This window comes from Chinchilla lanigera, unplaced genomic scaffold (assembly GCF_000276665.1).
Source record: "Chinchilla lanigera isolate Chin_1 unplaced genomic scaffold, ChiLan1.0 scaffold00009, whole genome shotgun sequence".
In the NCBI taxonomy this organism is placed as follows: Eukaryota; Metazoa; Chordata; class Mammalia; order Rodentia; family Chinchillidae; genus Chinchilla; species Chinchilla lanigera.
The window spans coordinates 30,945,358-30,962,112 of record NW_004955410.1 but is presented as its reverse complement, the minus strand read 5'-3'; the positions used below and the strand labels follow the sequence as shown (position 1 = coordinate 30,962,112).

General features: G+C 43.6%; 1 protein-coding gene across 3 annotated transcripts in view; it reads right to left on the bottom strand.

Annotated features, from left to right (window-relative positions):
* The window catches only part of Chn2 (chimerin 2), a 276,818-nt gene that overhangs the window by 26,675 nt on the left and 233,388 nt on the right, over window positions 1–16,755 (bottom strand). For 2 of the 3 annotated variants that reach the window (XM_005377472.2, XM_005377475.2), the window contains one exon: window positions 2,030–2,107. In XM_005377472.2, coding sequence (XP_005377529.1) covers window positions 2,030–2,107 — 78 coding nt within the window. Of the gene's footprint in view, window positions 1–2,029; window positions 2,108–9,709; window positions 9,793–16,755 lie in introns of those variants that run through there. The other variant, XM_005377474.1, reaches the window with a different exon arrangement.

Sequence of the window (16,755 nt, the reverse complement as noted above, 5' to 3'; positions counted from 1 at the left end):
ACAAAGGGCACGCCTCCTCTGGTTCCAGCCACTTCTTCAAAGGGACAGTGGCACAGACAGTACCATTCAATGCCACAAGCTACTCCAGGGTCTGGCAAGTTTCAGACGACTTTTTAGAACATGGGGCGACATGCTCCTGTCTAGCTTATGCGTCCTCTCTTGAAGAGTATGTCTATTTTGGGCCTTCTCTTCTCCCAATAGCTGTAAGTTAAAAGAAGCCACATTGAATAGATTCTGAGTTTTTAAGCCAACATCTTAAAAAGCTGCTGGTGTTTTCTAAGGACTAATATTTATGACAACACATTAGCAAATGCATTATTTAAGAAATAAGACCCAACCATCTTTTTGTTTTAAAAGGCCTTAAGAGTCATTTCCCACTCAGAGATCTAAGAGGAAAAAAATGGACAATGATTTTTAAGTTACCAATCCACTACATATGCATGTATGTTTTTAACATCAGCTCAGACACAGAAAGTAGACGGAGAATCTATTCTATGCAAACTTTATGGGAGGGCAGAATTCCAATGAAACGTAAAGGAGAACTAATTGGAATTTTCAAGAGGAAGGAAAAGGACTTACAAGTCCAAGAAGATCCACCCTCTCACCCATGTCAGTGCATCCACAGGAAACAAAAAAGTCAGAGATTTCTGCCAAAAGTCACAAAAACACTTTCTTAAGGTAAAAAGGTTAATGAGGGTTGACATACAAAACAGGAAGGAGAAAAAACCCATAGACTTTAGAGATTCCAAATTAGACCTGTCACAATTCAGTGATGGGAGAAACATCAAGAGCCCTGAGATGGAAGAAGACCTATATAATGAAATTCTTTACCCGAGTGCTAAATACGTAGGGCTGAATAATTCCACCCCTCAGTTCAAGCACAGCATGCAAATGCTGGAACCCCTCGCTGTCTAAAAACAGAAGCAGGGAAACAGCGCAAACTAACATAAATGTATATTTGACTGATGCACATTTGTTCTTATGAAGGATCAGTAAGCAATGGAAGAAAACTGGTTTCCCTTTTTGTCTCTGACCAAAGATTACCTAATTCCAACAGTCATTCAGGCTACTGGCCCTAATGGAAATTAAGAGTTAAAAAAGAAGGCAATTCACATTTTGCGTCTCCTGCTTATTCTTTTCTTCCTGGATCCTTTAACTCTAATTTCTCCCATTTCCAAATCATCAGTCCCTTTCCTGGGGTAAATCTGCAACACTAGTCTGTCTTGCCCTCCCCCGTCCCCCGGCAGCTTCCTATGCTAGGCAATTCAGCATCAGATTCCCTTACAAGTCCCTCCTGGACGACATGGTAGAGGAAAGGAAGCAGGCCATAATTTTCTGACAAAAGGTCAGATCTGCGAGTGCTGGTCTAAAATGAAGATAGTAGTCTTTCCCACTTGTAGATACACATGGGAAAATACACTTAATTTCCCACCAGGTTACCCTATCTTTTGTTTGGTCTGGAGAAGAGGATCCAGCTTGGCTAGTCTGTGAGAGTGCCCTGTACCCGGAGCACACACAAAAGGCACTGGATGGTAGCTCTTGTCCCTATTTGCTTTCACAGCTGTCTACACAGAAGTGAAGGGAGTTAGCATCACTGAAAACAAAAGACAAAACACAAAATCTGAAACCGGCAACTGTTCTCATTTGCCCAGAGACAGCAATACCCTTTTATTGCTCCTCTGAATGGAAAAGTACTGCTGGCCTTTCACCGGGGCTCCTGTAAATGCCACAGATCGGGCATGCTCTGTTTTTCTTTCACTGGCTATGGGAAGATGAAGAGGAAATGGGCCTAATTCTCCAGAATTAAGTCAATATACACATAGGTGTTTCCAGGCACAAGGATCAAGCACAATGCGTCCTAAGAGCTCCAGTTTGATTAGACACAAAGGTACAGTGGTAAGCATGAAGCTAAATGTGAAAAACAAAGGAATTCGCAGTTGCCTGTGTTTACCACCAGAGACCAGATGGAAAGCATCCACAGTCCCTCCCCACCTGTCCTGGCATGGCAGAAGAAAGGACACGGGCTTACCTTGAAGTTGTGTGTCTTCTCATAGTTGAAGTGGTTGTCGTTGTGTGTAAGTGCAGCCCTTCGAACCAAGGAGGAGATCTGTGGACAGGCAAAGAGTTTGAGAGGAGGCCAAAGCAAGCTGCCTTTGACTCCCACCTTCACCCCTAAGGCCACGGCCAGGAGCTCTTGGCGTTTCCTGCCTTGCTTAGACTTCCGAACCACAGCACACTTTTTCTCATTTTCCAGCCACAGTTCCTGGGAGAACATAGTGCCTGGTCTCAGCTTTCTCTAGTTTCCCCTGCAGAGTCTGGGAAGCTCCCTGCTGTCAGGGTTTTCGAAGCGCAGCTAATGTTAGGCAGCAGATTTGAGGCAGCTGCGTCCTGTCTGCAGAGGCCCCGACATGTGACCTGGAAGGGCCAGTATGAGTGATGGAGGGGGCTTGCTGCTGAATAAGGACGGGCCTGTTTTGTGCTATTTCTTAAGGCTGGCGTGTGCCTGAAACAATAGCACACATTCATGTGAGCAGCAACCCCCAGAAGCTGTGTCCAGTCAGTCACAGAGGATCAGGGAGGCAGGGGCAACTGGCTTTATTCTTTTTGCCCTGGCACATAGCAAAGGAGAGACTGCTCCTACTTACTACTACAGCACGCAAGCACACACACACACACACACACACACACACACACACACACACACACACACACCCAACTACCTCTGATGTTCAAAGTCTGAGGCTGCATCCAATTATCCTGGGTCTCTGATCTCTATCCTGGGCTGAACTCCAGCAGATTAAACCTTTAAACCTTAATGATTGCTTAATCTTACAGAGATAAAGCCTCATCTCTTTTTTTCAAGTCTACCCCAGCACTTGAAAGCTTCATCTTTATTCTTATGCATGCATTAAATTGGAACAGGCTGAGCACCGAATGGGGTATCAAAGAAGAGCAAAACATTTCAGCTTGGAGTTTTACAGTCCAAGTTGCAAAGTAAGAGGCAGGAGGTCTTGCTCTAAGATACTTCCCTGTTTCTCCTCCTTCCTCCCATCCCCACAGAACCCACAAAGACAAGACATTCCTTACCTAAACCCACAAGAATTCCTTAACTAAACCCCAAGCACCACCATTTTTTTTTTTAAGTTAAACATCTTTGATGCTCATCCTCTTATTGTCCTAGCCTATCTAAATGTCCTTCTTGCTCTTAAAAGCATCATTTACTTAATGGCCTCCTGTGGGACCACAGTTTTTGATCCTAAGACCCTCTATTAATAAAAGTGGGGAAGACATGATGTCTTGGTAGTACTCCTGATAGGTTGCTGAACTTTAATGCAGCTGATACCAGACAGTAAAATCAATACTTTAGGAGCTAGAAAGAAAGAAGAACACAGATGGCTGGACCATTATGGAGATGAACATTCTGTAAATTTCATCCTGCCCCTGCTTGGACATAGCTCCATATCTCACCAAAGCCCTTCAAGGAGCCTTTTGGACAGTAACAAAAAAATCAATACTTTCCTAGTATAATTCTCTATTCCTGTATCCCACCATCATTTCTGTCATTTCAGAGGTCCTTTCTCTTATTTTATCTTCTATGACCTTCAAAAACAACAGCCATGTTTTATAGTGAGCATAATAACTTCAGCTATGCTGGATGCTACTCAGAATGTATTTAATGCTCATACTTATTTCATCTTCAGTACATGGATATGAAGAGCAAAATTTTTATCCACATTTTATGGATGAAGAGAGGCACTGAGAGTTATTATACTCTGCCCAAGGACATGCAACTAGTTTAAATTGCAGAACCAGGACTAGAACCCAAAGCATCTACATTCAGAGTCTACAGTTCTAAACTTGTGCCCTGCTAAGTACAGTGATTTGCTGCCACACCATGGCCTCATGTGTGGCCACATGCTTTATCTGACACATTCATTAGACAGCCCCACAATAATGCAGACCCTCGTCATCACTCTGGTCTACCTTGCACACAGCTGCAGGACACTTCTTAATCCAAACACCCCTCCCATTCTACTCAGAAAATTCCAATGCTTCTCTGTCACTTAACACATCCTGACATTGTAGGTTTCCATGAGCTAGCCCCCCAAATATTCAGCTCATATTATTTCCCTACCTAAATCCAACAAAGTCTCTTCTGACATACTCAGCTTCTCACTTTGGTAGCTTGCTCTGTTCTTTAGACTATTACCATTTCTGCAGTCTACATCTTCACCCACATTCACACTGCAATTCAAATGCCACCCTCCCCCAAAAGACTTTTTCAAACTCCCAACTTGTCTTCTGAAATCTGATGGTGTTTTATCCACATTTCTCAGGTTGTACTTGTCATTATCTTGTATCACAGTGATGATCTTACTCCCATGTCATACTGAGGACGCACCGTGACACACATATGCTTAACTTGCCCTTGTTTCCCCCTACAAGAGAGTCTAGTAAGATTCTTTGGCCGGATGTGGTGGCTCACACCTGTAATTCCAGCACTCGGGAGGCTGAGGCAGGAGGACTGTTGTGAGTTTCAGGCCAGCCTGGGCAACAAAGTGAGCTCAAGGTTAGCCTGAACTGCATAGCGAGACCTTGTCTCAAAAAAAAAAAAAAGATTCCTTGCCATAGCAGGCACTGAATAAATAAAAGGTGCTGGGAAGCATTTGCTCTTGTAGGTAGCCAGAGGTCTGGAGGAAGGCGGGCAGAGGCACTTGCATGGCACGGTGTCTCCCACTCTCCCTTGTGATCACGCCCTTCCTGTGCCTCTGCTTCCAAGGACCTGAACCTCCAGAAAGTTGCCCTCTTGATGGGCTCCACCAAATTCCTTAGCCCTCCTCCTCACTGTCCAATCTAGAAGGACAGCTGTCACTGCTAGGGCTCAAGCAGAGGCATGGCATACCTTTGAAAGTCTTCCAGTGCTTGGCCTAAAAGTAAAAAGATGGAGCTGAGAAATAAAGATCTACCAACTTTCACTGTTAGCCAAATCAAGAGATACCCATCCTGTGATGGCCAGCCAGCCACGTTGGGTAAGAACAAATGCTGTGATCTGAACTATGTTAATTATATGAATGTGCACTTTCAGAATCTGGTTAACTTTTGAAGCGGAAAGTGAGCAAAAGGGGTCTCCTTCTCCTTTTGGTATTTGGGCGAACACAAGATTTCATATTTTCTATTATTGAGTCTTTACTGAGAACAAGTGATTTTTTATTTATGACAGTGATTTCTTTTTCAGATATTTATTCAATACAATTTATGCAAACACAAGCCACATTTAGACATGAGCAAGAACTACACACTGTTCCCTCAAGGGTCTTTTTGCAGAGGACTGTAAGTATTAGTATTGGCACAAGCATGATTGTGAGTAGTGTGGCTGACCTCAGGTCACCCTCTTATCAAAGAAAAATGATTACAAAAATCTCTTGGTAAAAACCTCCCTCTTACAGAATGCACTCACAAAGAGCTCCTCTTCATCTACGCCCCTCGAGGGCAGCTCCTTGGTCCCCCTTACATCTCCCACAAGGTCAAAAACAGCATTCTCTGTACACAGTGGACACTGAATACTCTTGCTGACCGTCTTTTTCTAACAGAAATTTCCATTTGACCTATTTTATCTATACACTCATGGAATGAAGCAAGTTTCTCTACATGTTCTGTTTAAACCAGGGATTCTCCCTGGAACTGCAGACATTTTGATCAGGATAATTTCTGCTGGGGTGGAGGTCTATCCTCTGTATTGTAAGATATGTGGGAGGATCTTTGGCCCCTCTTCACTAGATGCTACTAGCACACCCCCAGTTGTGATCATTGGCAGTATCTCCAGGTATTGCCAAATGCCACCAGGGAGGCAAAAGTTGCCTCAGTTGAGAAGCTCTGGATTAAATGAATAACACATATATTTGAAGCATTCTTACTATGTGCTATGTATGATTAGTACTTTACATAGTTAGACTCATTTAGGATGTTTAACCCTACAGATGGTTACTGTTACAGTGACCTCCACTGTCCAGGTTAGGAAATGGGAACTGAGAGTTTAAGTAACTTCTCCAAGGCTGTGGCCACTCGTAACTGGTAGAATGTAGGCAGAGCTAACTAGGTCTTTGCATGCCCCCAACACTCTAGAGCAAGTTTCTTTAACTGTTTTATTGTGGTAAAGTACACATAACATAAAAATTTACCATTTTAAAATGTATAATTCAGTAGCAATTAATGCACTGTACAATGTCTACAATGTCCTCACCACTATCAAGTTCCAGACCGTCTCACACCACCCAAATGAACACTCTGCCCATTAGCTGTCACTGTCCACTCCCTTTTTCTCACAGCCTTTGGGAACCACCAGTGTGTTCTCTGTCTGTATAAATTAGCCTATTCTTAGTGTTTCATATAAAAAGAACCACATGCTATGTGGTTTGTGTGTCTGGTTTCTTTCATTTTGCATAATGTTTGTAAGTTTCTGTGCTGTAGCACGGACACACGTTTTGTGGCTCCATTCATCATTTGACAAGACATTTAGATTGTTTTCATGTTTTGGCAACTGTGAATGGTGCTACTAAGAACACTCTTGTAGAAGTTTTGTTTGAGCCCTTGTTTTTAATTCCTTGGGGTATACACTAAACCAGTGGTGGCAAACCTATGGCACACATGCCACAGCCAGCTGTCTATTATCTAAAAGGTTCGCTGTCACTGTACTCAATCTATACTCTTAACCACCTTCTAAACTGTCTCTCCCCGCAACAGCACCCCATGGGAACATCTCTGGCAAGTGAGTGTCACAACTACTCTCCTCCCCATTGTTAGCCCGCTAACTATCACAAGGTGGGGATCCCTGGGCTGATTTTTTACAGAAGAGACTTCTGCTCACTCCTGTCTCCTGCTAAAGATACTATGGCAAGTGGGTAGGGCCATAAATCGATAGTGAAGGCCTGCCACTTCCCTTTCCTTTTTGTTTCTTTTTCTTGTAAAGAAGGGTTGAATTTTATTTTCTAAGATCTCTCACTGTCCTCCTTTCTCTCGATGATAAGGACCCTGGATCCAGGAGGGAATCAGGTAACATGATGGGTGTGAACGTTTGGCAGATGAAGACAAGGAGGAAAGGATGGGTGAGTGAGAGGAAGCTGGGAAACAGAGCTCTGGGGGAGCCTGTGGACAGGTAGGGTGCTCAAGACAAAGTGGTGGTAGGACAGGGAAGAATGCCCTTCCTGGCTCTGACTTTAATGACCCAGCATCCTACAGCGAGGGGGATCGTAGACCTTCGCTGGCCCTCTCCTCACCTGGCTTCTGGTTAGCCACCTCTTCCTCCAAAAGCATCCACTGTCTGCCTTACCGGTACCAGTTCTAGAGAAGGTGCATTATCACAGGCCACAATCCTTCCATAGACTCCCAGTATGTTCCAGTTGTAATGGTTGATACATTGTGTCAACTTGAGAAGTTTAACTAAGAAGTTTAACTAAGAGACTCAGCAGGGGGCCAGGGTCCTCACTTTGTAAACATCCTCATCCTGTGCAAGAGGAGGGCACAGAGATAGTGTGAGTGCTACATCTGCCTGAGGGCGGGTAGCCTGCATACAATAGAAGGGAGGAAAAGAGGCTTGTTCTCCCCTTTGGCTTTTGTGTTTTGCTGCCTCCTGGCACCTTGAACTGTTATCTCTCACCATGCCACCCTGCCTTGGAGCTAGCTGATTATGGACTGAAACCTCTACAAACTGTGAGCTAAATAAACCTTTCCTTCCTTAGTTTTGGATGTTGGTATTCTGTCTCAGCAACAAGAGAAAAGTAACCAAGACACTAGTGCTGCATTTTAAAGAGAGCTTACTGACATGCCACCTTTGTCCCTGGACAGTCTCCGCCACTATTCCAATCCCAGTGTTTGTGCTCCTGGGCCCTTAACACTCGTTTACCTTGAGTTTGAATCTCTCTGGGGTGTTGTCAGCCTGAGTAGTACCCTCCTTTATACAATGGCCACCTACACTGCAGGCTGCTGTGTGTCTTGGCAGTATATAAAGTAGAAATCAGTATTTCCCATGTGGGTGAGAATGTCCTGAGCTCTCTCACATCCTGTTGATGTTTCTGACAGTTTGTATGTGTGAACACTGAGGTGGGGGGACAGGGGATGGGGAGTGGCAATGAATCAAGAAAATGCAAGAGGGGGCTGGGGATTTAGCTCAGCGGCAAAGCGCCTGCCTGGCAAGCGCAAGGTCGTGAGTTCGGTTCCCAGTACCGGAGAAAAACCAAAAAAAAAAAAAAAAAAAAAGAAAAAAATGTAAGAGTTGATGTGCATTGAGACAATGATTCTAGTTCTAGAATTCTTTTAGGCACACATATCTAAATATATGGAGAGAACTGAGAAAATATCAAAAATGAGCAAAAGCCAAAAGAGTAAATATAAGGGAAAGGTTAAGTAAACTATGGTATAAAAATTTGTGAAATATGAAGCTGGGTGTGGTGGCACATGCCTGTAATCTCAGCACGCAGGAGGAGGCTGAGGCACGAGGATCGTTCTGAGTTTGAGACCAGCCTGGGCTACAAAGTGAGCTCAAGGCCAGCCTAAACTGCATAGCAAGACCCTTGTCTCAACAAGACCAAAAAGAAAAAAGAAAAAAAGAGAAAAAGGAAAATTTGTGGAATATGATGTGAACATTAACTAAGATGATGAAAATAACATTCAATGATGAAAAGATGCATGCTGACATCATGTTAGATGAGATAGAGCCTGCTGAACTGCATATAGTCTGACTCCCGCTTCCGTGTAGACGCACACAGCCACTATCAGAAGGAAACATGCTGAAATATTTCCCACACACCACACTGCTGAAGATGAGCAACAGTTTATCTGTGGGTGGAGAAATTTTCATTGATCTTCATTTCTTTTTATATTATTTTCTGTAGTTTTTGGAGTTTCCTCCAGTTGTTATGTTCTAGATCCAGGAATGATTTAATAAAATACATTACAAACACTTCAATAGATTTAGTGTGCATGTATGGCAAAGCCTTAGCAGCCTGCGTACTCTCTGAGCTCCTTTAACACTACCTTTTTTTTTTAAGAAGTGAAAAGACTGAGTGAGGGTCAGAAGAATTCCATGATCTGCCCCTCATCAAAGAGCTACTGAACTAGACTAAGGCAGATCCACAGCCCCTGCCTGAACGCCATACAGCTGTGCTTCTCACACCTGGGTGGCTTCAGAGTCCCTGGGAGCTCTGTAAACTGCTGCTGTGTGGACCCCAATGCTTCTAGTTCAATCCGTGGGAGGAGGGAGAAACTGCATTCCAAGTTCCCAGGTGATGCTGAGGTTGTTGGGATGCCACTTGGAGAACCTCATTTTATTCCTTCCACTGAATCTGTCGTTCAAACCTTGCCTGATAGAATCATCTGGGCAGTAAATGCACCCCCCAAAAAGATATGCTCAAGCTCCATCTCAGACCAATTAAACCCAAATTTCTGGGACTGGGATCCAGCCTTTAAAAAATCTTCCAGAGGATCACAATGCACTCCTAGAGCTAACCATCACTGCACACATCCCAAGTGCTGTGATGCAGGTGAATTGATAGAAGCAGAAGTATGAACGTGGCAAACGCTCTTGAACGAATACTCCCTTCCCCAGAGCAATCAATGTGTCTTCAAAACGTTATCATGTTTCCATTCATCCCACTGTCCACATCGCACCACTTAAAACCTTTACAGATTCTTAAGATAGAGGTGAAAAACATACCATGACCAGCGAGACTTCTGCGGTCCTGGCCCTGCCACCTTTCCAGCCTCACCTCCCACCACCTTCCTGCTGTCATCTTGAGCATGTATAACCACACACTTATCAGTATGACTTTCAAATTATGAGCTAGGACTCCCACTAGCCTGCTGGCTTTATGAGATCAGGACTGTGTGCTCTTTTCATCACAATTAAACCCTAGCATAATGCATGGGACCTGACATCAAGGAGGTACCTTCTGAACTTACTAAATGAGTGAATAAATATCCACAGCTACAAAATAGCTGAAGATCAAGGACCAGTGCAAGGGCTTCCTGTCATCATTCTCTACTTATTTAGTAGGTCTACTCTTGGTAGACCCTGATACAAAGTCCAGAAGCTTTGTCCCTTGGGTTTGCCTCTGGACTAGTTGTTGGGTGACCAGAGAAAGCCCTGGAAACTAGAGAAGCCTGCCTCTAGGTCAGGCCCAGTCATAGGCCCTCAGGGACAAGGCCAGGTTTGGAGCTGGAATGATTCTAAAAGTAACTCTGTATATTTGTGAAATTTAATATATATACATATACGATGCCTTTCTTTCTCCTATGAGGGAGGTAGAGCAGTTATTCTCATTTCACAGATGAGAAAACTGAGCTGCTCTTAGGATGTGCAGGGAGTGAGAATCAGATATCCTGATGTCCTTTACCAGTAAGTCCCAGGCACCCAGTAGAGCTGATGACAAGACTCAGCCCTCTTTTCTGCCCCTGGAAGACTTTTTACAAACTTTCAAAACTTAAAAAAAATTATAAACAACCCATCCTTCTATCAACCCCGTCTCCAGTGACTAACATGAAGCCAACACTCAGGAAAGTTCCGTTGCCTGAAAAATAAACACACCCAGTTTTTAGCAATCCTTCTGTTTTCCTTACTTCCAAAATGACTTTGATTTTATAAAAAGTTACCACGCTGCCTTTTTTCTTTAGACCATCACTTCACTTTTCACACATAGGTCTGAGGTGCTAGGGTGAGGAAATGATTCTGGATTGTATAATATTCCCCAGTGCTACAAAACCATAACTCTTGCCTAGATCCAGGGACATTTAGCAAAGGGCTGTACTCATTCATATATGTGAAAGTCTTCTTTATAGATATCTAAAGGACTCGTGGGTACAGATATAGGGGTTTTCCATTCTATTTTTTGCTGTGGTACTCTAGATCTGGTCCTCTATTCCTGGTGGAAAGTAAAAAGAAAACTAGAAATTTTAAGTGAAATAAGCCCAAAATGCTGAATGGTAATCAAAAGGGATGGTTTTCTTCTATCAACACTATTAAACTCAGCCTGTTTGATCATAAGCAGACTGAATACTTTCTCCTAGTGTGAAATAAATCTTCCTTGTTCATCCTGAAAACTGCCCTTGCAGTGTTTGGGATCTTCTTTACTTGTGGTTTCCAGGCCCCAAAGAGGAGGAAGACAACAAAGACGTATGACTAAACTACAAACTCGGAGAAAGGAGAAAGTGCGGGGAGGGGCTGCCATCCTCCCCACCACTGTGCTGGTGAAAGCTGTGTAATCCTGGTTTTGCTCAAGCCCATCAGCATGGTGTGGCAGTGGCAGTCCCAGCTCACACCTGACACTCCTGCTGACCTCCAGACCTGCTGTGTTCTGGTCAGACATGGAGAGGCCTTTGTCTCAGATGGCACAACATGCCCTGCTTCTGCCCAGATTGTTTTCCAGGGACAGACAGCCACCCTCAATATGAGGGATACAAAAGCATCAAGGAACAGTCTTGTCACCCCTCCTAGAACTTGCTTCACTTCATTCAACAGTCATCATTCACCCAAAATTGAAGGGCCATGTTCTCTAAAATGGACCCATGTGCCCTGTATATAGAAGCAGATACATAATCTGATGCTTCCAGAGTTGACTGATAATACAACTTAGAATTGCCTTCTTGGTCATATAATTTCTGTAGCTGTTCTACGGAAAAGGACGTCAACAAATTTGGCTGTTATTTCTCACAGACTGATTTGATGTAGAAACATACTCCACATCCCAGACAAAATGATAAGTGTGCATTAGGCGTCTCACACATTTAAACATGTAGTGGTTAGTGTTTGCTTTTTTGTTGTTTTGTTATGATATGCAGCTGTTGTGTAAACAACAAGGAGTTTTATATCAGAGTGTAGCAATACATTTTCCTTAAATGGGAGCTTTTAAAAAAAAATCTTAGTTAAATTTCTTAGACGCTGAACTTAAGAGTATGGCAGAGTTATCTCTAATAGAACAAAACACTTGTCAAATCCTTAAAAGTGCTTTACAACACTTTGGGTGAATTTTCACAAAACTAAGATTCAAATAAACCATGTAAAATTTAAAGAAGCAGCTATTAATCAAGATCCCAGCTGTTGTTTCCCTCTTCCTTATGCCATTCTCTTTTTATGTACCATATTCACCTCCTTTATTTTATATTTTCATTCTTGTCACCTGCTTCTTCACTTCTGCCCAAAGAAGTAAGTGCCCCAAATGATTATCTATGGGATTATTACAAAAGCTAAGATGCTCAGTGTCTCATTTATGACGGCTAATTTCATAACAGAACCCAGGTGTATTTCTCTAGTGCTTGGTCCTTCCATTGTAACTCACTTGGTTGAGCCTGAGAAATCTGTTTGCCAGATTGAATTTTCTTGTCACCCTACAGCATGACAATGTAGAGGTTCATGACAGAATCCACCAAACAGAGCCTCAATTACTGTCTACCACTCTGTCTGGTCAGCAGCTGGTGTGAGGTGTACTTTTCTCTAAAGACAGAAGATCAAATTAACCAAGTATTTTCTACACATGAACCATCCCAGGTTGTAAATGACAGAGATGCCTATTTAGAAATTTCACAACTAAAAATATCTCAAACCCTCTACTGTGCTTTGTACAGTGAACAATCTGCCATACAAAATAGCCCTTAATGCCATTCACAGCTGTGCAGCTGACTCTGCCCAAGAAAGATCCTGGGGAGATTTAAGAACTGCATATTCTGAACTATGGATGCCTGGGCATTCCAAATAAAATGATGTTTATTTCTGGGTTGGGTTCTTGAGTGAGTGGTGACTGGGATTTTCAAACTTTACCATTGACTTCGCATGTGTGTGTTGGGAAACCCAGCCTCATGCTAAATCAGCAGCCCCCTTGTCCCTTCTCAGATGGGATGTTAGAGTACATGTGATGATGCTGCGCCTTCGGCTGCACTGCCTGCTCTGGGAAGAGAGAGAGTCATGCTAATGTAAAGTGTGGCTATTCCAGGGAAAGACAGTTTGGCCACAATTTGACCTTATTTCATTTTACATGTGATAAAATTATACTTAGATATCACCTTTCCTTCCTTCCTTCCTTCCTTCCTTCCTTCCTTCCTTCCTTCCTTCCTTCCTTCTTTCCTCCCTTCTTTCCTTCTATTTTCTCTCCCTCCCTTCCCTCTTGTGTCAACTATTTAAGGAGCATCTGAGCGTCTATTCTTTATCAGGCACTGTGGTAGGCCAGTGTCATAGAGCAATGAACAAGTGAGAGAAATTTCTGTCCTCTTAGAGGGAAGATGATAAGCAAAACTAATACACATATTATATGTCATTTTAGAGAACAATATGCGCTATGCAGAAACACAAAGCAGGAACACAAGGAGTGATGAGGGAGGGGAGCTGCAGTTTAAATCAGGGAGGTCAGAAAAGGTGTCACTGATTCAGCAGGTGACCTCTGGGCAAACACTGGCAGGAGGCCATGGGCCAGCAATGCTGATATCTGCAAGAAAAGCACTCTGGGCAAAGGCTGCAGCAAATGCAAAGGCTGTGAGATAGGACCATCAAGAAATAGCAAAGAGCATAATGGCAAGAGTGCTTGTACTAGCAGTGAGTGAGGGAACCGGGAGCTTCTGGGAGAGTGGGAAGGTTTCCACTACAAGTCAGAGTGATGTGAGCAGCCAGCCAGTGTAGGGCTCTGAACAGAGTTGTGGCATGATCTAAGCTTTAAAGAAGTCTGCACTGCCTGCCATGGTGGGGACAACAAAAGATGGAGTGGGAGGAGGGAAAGCAGTTAAAGGCAACTACAGCAGCTCCAAGAAAGAAGACAGTGGCCTGGGATCAGGGAGGAGCTGTGGAGGGGTCAGAAGTGCTCAGGGTCTGGATGTCATTTGGAGGCAGACTCTCTAGGATTCCTATGTTGGAAGATTGGGTACGAAGTACACAAGAACAGGAGAAGCCTAGGATCACAGTGCAGGTCTGCAGCTAAGCAACGATATGATGTTTCTATTGAAGAAGATCAAAAGGGCCTGAGGGAAGGGCCTGGTGAGGGGAAAGCCAGGCACTCTGGTTCAGATATATTAACACTGAGCAGACAGTCGGACATGCAAACCTGGGGCACCAGGGAGAGGAAGTGCTGGAGATCTGCTCCTGAGAATCTTCTCTGGCTGATGGAAGAGAGTATATGCTGGTGGAGAGCAGCAGAAGTCACAGGACTGAGTCAACTATTAAAAGGCCAGGACCTAGGGAAGGAAATAGCCAAAGAGAGAGAGAGAAAGTGGGAGAGTCTAATATCCCAGAAGACAAATGGAAAGAGGACCAGCTGTGCTAATGTGGTTGACAGGTTGGGTTTGACAGAGACTGAGAAAAAGCAATGCGATTTGGCTACATGAAAATGAAGGATCACCTTGACAACAGTAGGGAAGTGCAGGCTAAGTGGCTGCTTTCTTGTTATGTCCACATGTGGACATTCCTTTGGTCACGCCTCTGCTACTTGTATGCAAACTTCTCCTCATAGCGCAAATTAGATTAAGGGAACCTGACTGAGGGTGCTCCTGGGAGCCAGTGGGGGAGACAGAGCAGGGGTAGAGGAGGGAGGATGGAAGAGCAGGATGGTGCATCCTCCCGAGCAGACTTAGAAGGGAAAAGGGGTGAGGAGAGTAATCCAGAGACTGTTTTCCCTCTCATGAGTGGAAGAAATCCATTGGGATTTTCTGTGCTCACCATAAAACTTTACCTCATAGAACAGAGCCTGTTTCCATCTGTGGTATTTGGCCAGAACTTTCAAGTCAGTGGGAGGGCCAGCATGGTCTCTCCTCTGGTGCTGGTAGAAAGTTCAAACTGTGTAAGTCCCAGCTAGCTTGAGCTCTCCCCACCTCCCCATACTGGAAATCAAACTCACAACCTCATGCTTTCCAGGCAGGCCCTGTGCCACTGAGCTAAATCCCCAGCCCCATAGCTTGAACTCTTAATCAGCTCCATCTCCCAAGCATCATGGAACCCTAGGCTCTGTGTCCCTCCCATCTTGGTTAAGCCATGTTTGGATCTGCTGGAGAGACTGCACCCCTCTTTCCCCCACAAAACCTCATCATGGGAACAATACAATTTTGCATATCCTTCTGGTAGGTGTGGGGAGTCATCAACCTTATCATCAAAACACATGCTGGCTGGGGAGTCCATTATGCTTTTGCAGTGCTCACGATATGCTTCCAGAGCAGGAAAGCACATTAGATGTGGCCTGTGACTCGATCTCCCACACAGGCTGTGCCTCTTCCTACTTCTCCACATTTTCCCAATGCTCAGGATTCAGGGCCTATTGCTCTTTTGTGAAGCTGTGTCTCTGCACACACATGTCCTGCTACACAAAACACAACATGTATTAGAACACAACAGAAAAACAAAACTCCTAACAATTACTGAGTACAGGTTGTGCCAGGCACATTAACCATTTAATCTGCACAGCTGCGGTTCAGCAGTTACTATCCCATTTTATATAAGAGGAAATGGAGCTCAAGAGAGCTCTCACTACTTAAGCTGATGCCATAAGAACTAGCACTTGAACACAGAACCAGCTGCTTCCAGAACTCACACTCAAGCTTCATGTGGTTCTGCCTCCATATTTATGTCCCCCAGAGGGTGTAATATCCTGAGAAAGGGTCCTGGATTTTAAGCTCTTTTATACCAAGAACCGTAGAAAACACTCAACAAATGTTTCTCAATAAATGCAGATGTCTGCTTCAGCCCAATCTCCTAGGACTTTCCCTGGTTTTCACAGTCAGTTAGGTGCAGATTCAGGTAAAAAAGCCAGGTCCTGAGCCCGAAGAGCCACCATGTTCCCCCAAGTAACAACAGGCCTGACCGGTACCCATGCTGACCCAGACTGCACCGGTTCTACAGGACACACAAAGCGGGAGAGGGGCAGAGAAAGATGGAAAAGCATGTAGAACACAGGCAGGAAGTTACCAGACAAAGTACATTTGTTAAAATCATCTTAAAAACTCATTTGGCCATGTGTATCAAGAGTTTCAAAATACTAATATACTTTAAGACGCAGTAATTCAATTTCTAAGACTCTATTCTAAGGAAATGATCCTAAATACAGAAGTCTTCATCGCATCATTATTTTTAATTTAAACATGAAATATATTGTGCACGTCCCAGCAGTATGAAATAGCTAAGCAAGTGTGACAGTCATGCAACAATCAAAACGATGTTTATGAAGAGTGTTGTTGGCTATAATGTGCTCTGGGAAAAGAGCAGGATACAAAATTTTTGTGCTTACAGATATATATAGAAAATCCCAAATGCATAGGAAATCACTACTAGGGAATATATCAGTGTCTGTATTTCTTTATCTTTTGAAACTCCTTTGATTATAATACTTTTATAATAGGAATGAGGGAGAAAAGCAAAATTTGCCAGAGAGAAACAAGAACTCCTCTCCTAGGACTTTCCCCGGTTTTCAGTCAGTTAGGTGCAGATCCAGGTCAAAAAGCCAGGTCCCAAGCCCAAAGAGCTCCTAGGGCTTCCAAGGTTTCCTTGGTCTTGTTTTACATTTGTACAAGGAGCTCAGTTTTTACCTTAGGAGAAAAATGAGGTACACTGCAAAGACCGCTAGAAACTGGATACATCTAAGTGTTGGGTCTGAATCTCATAGCTGGATTATTTTTTGAACAGAAACTCTGAGATATGCAAAACAAATGATGATGTAGCATTTTAGGATATGAAAACTCCAATCTGGCAGGTATTAGGGAAGGATTTACTCTCTCTGAGGCCTAAAACATGCTATTTTA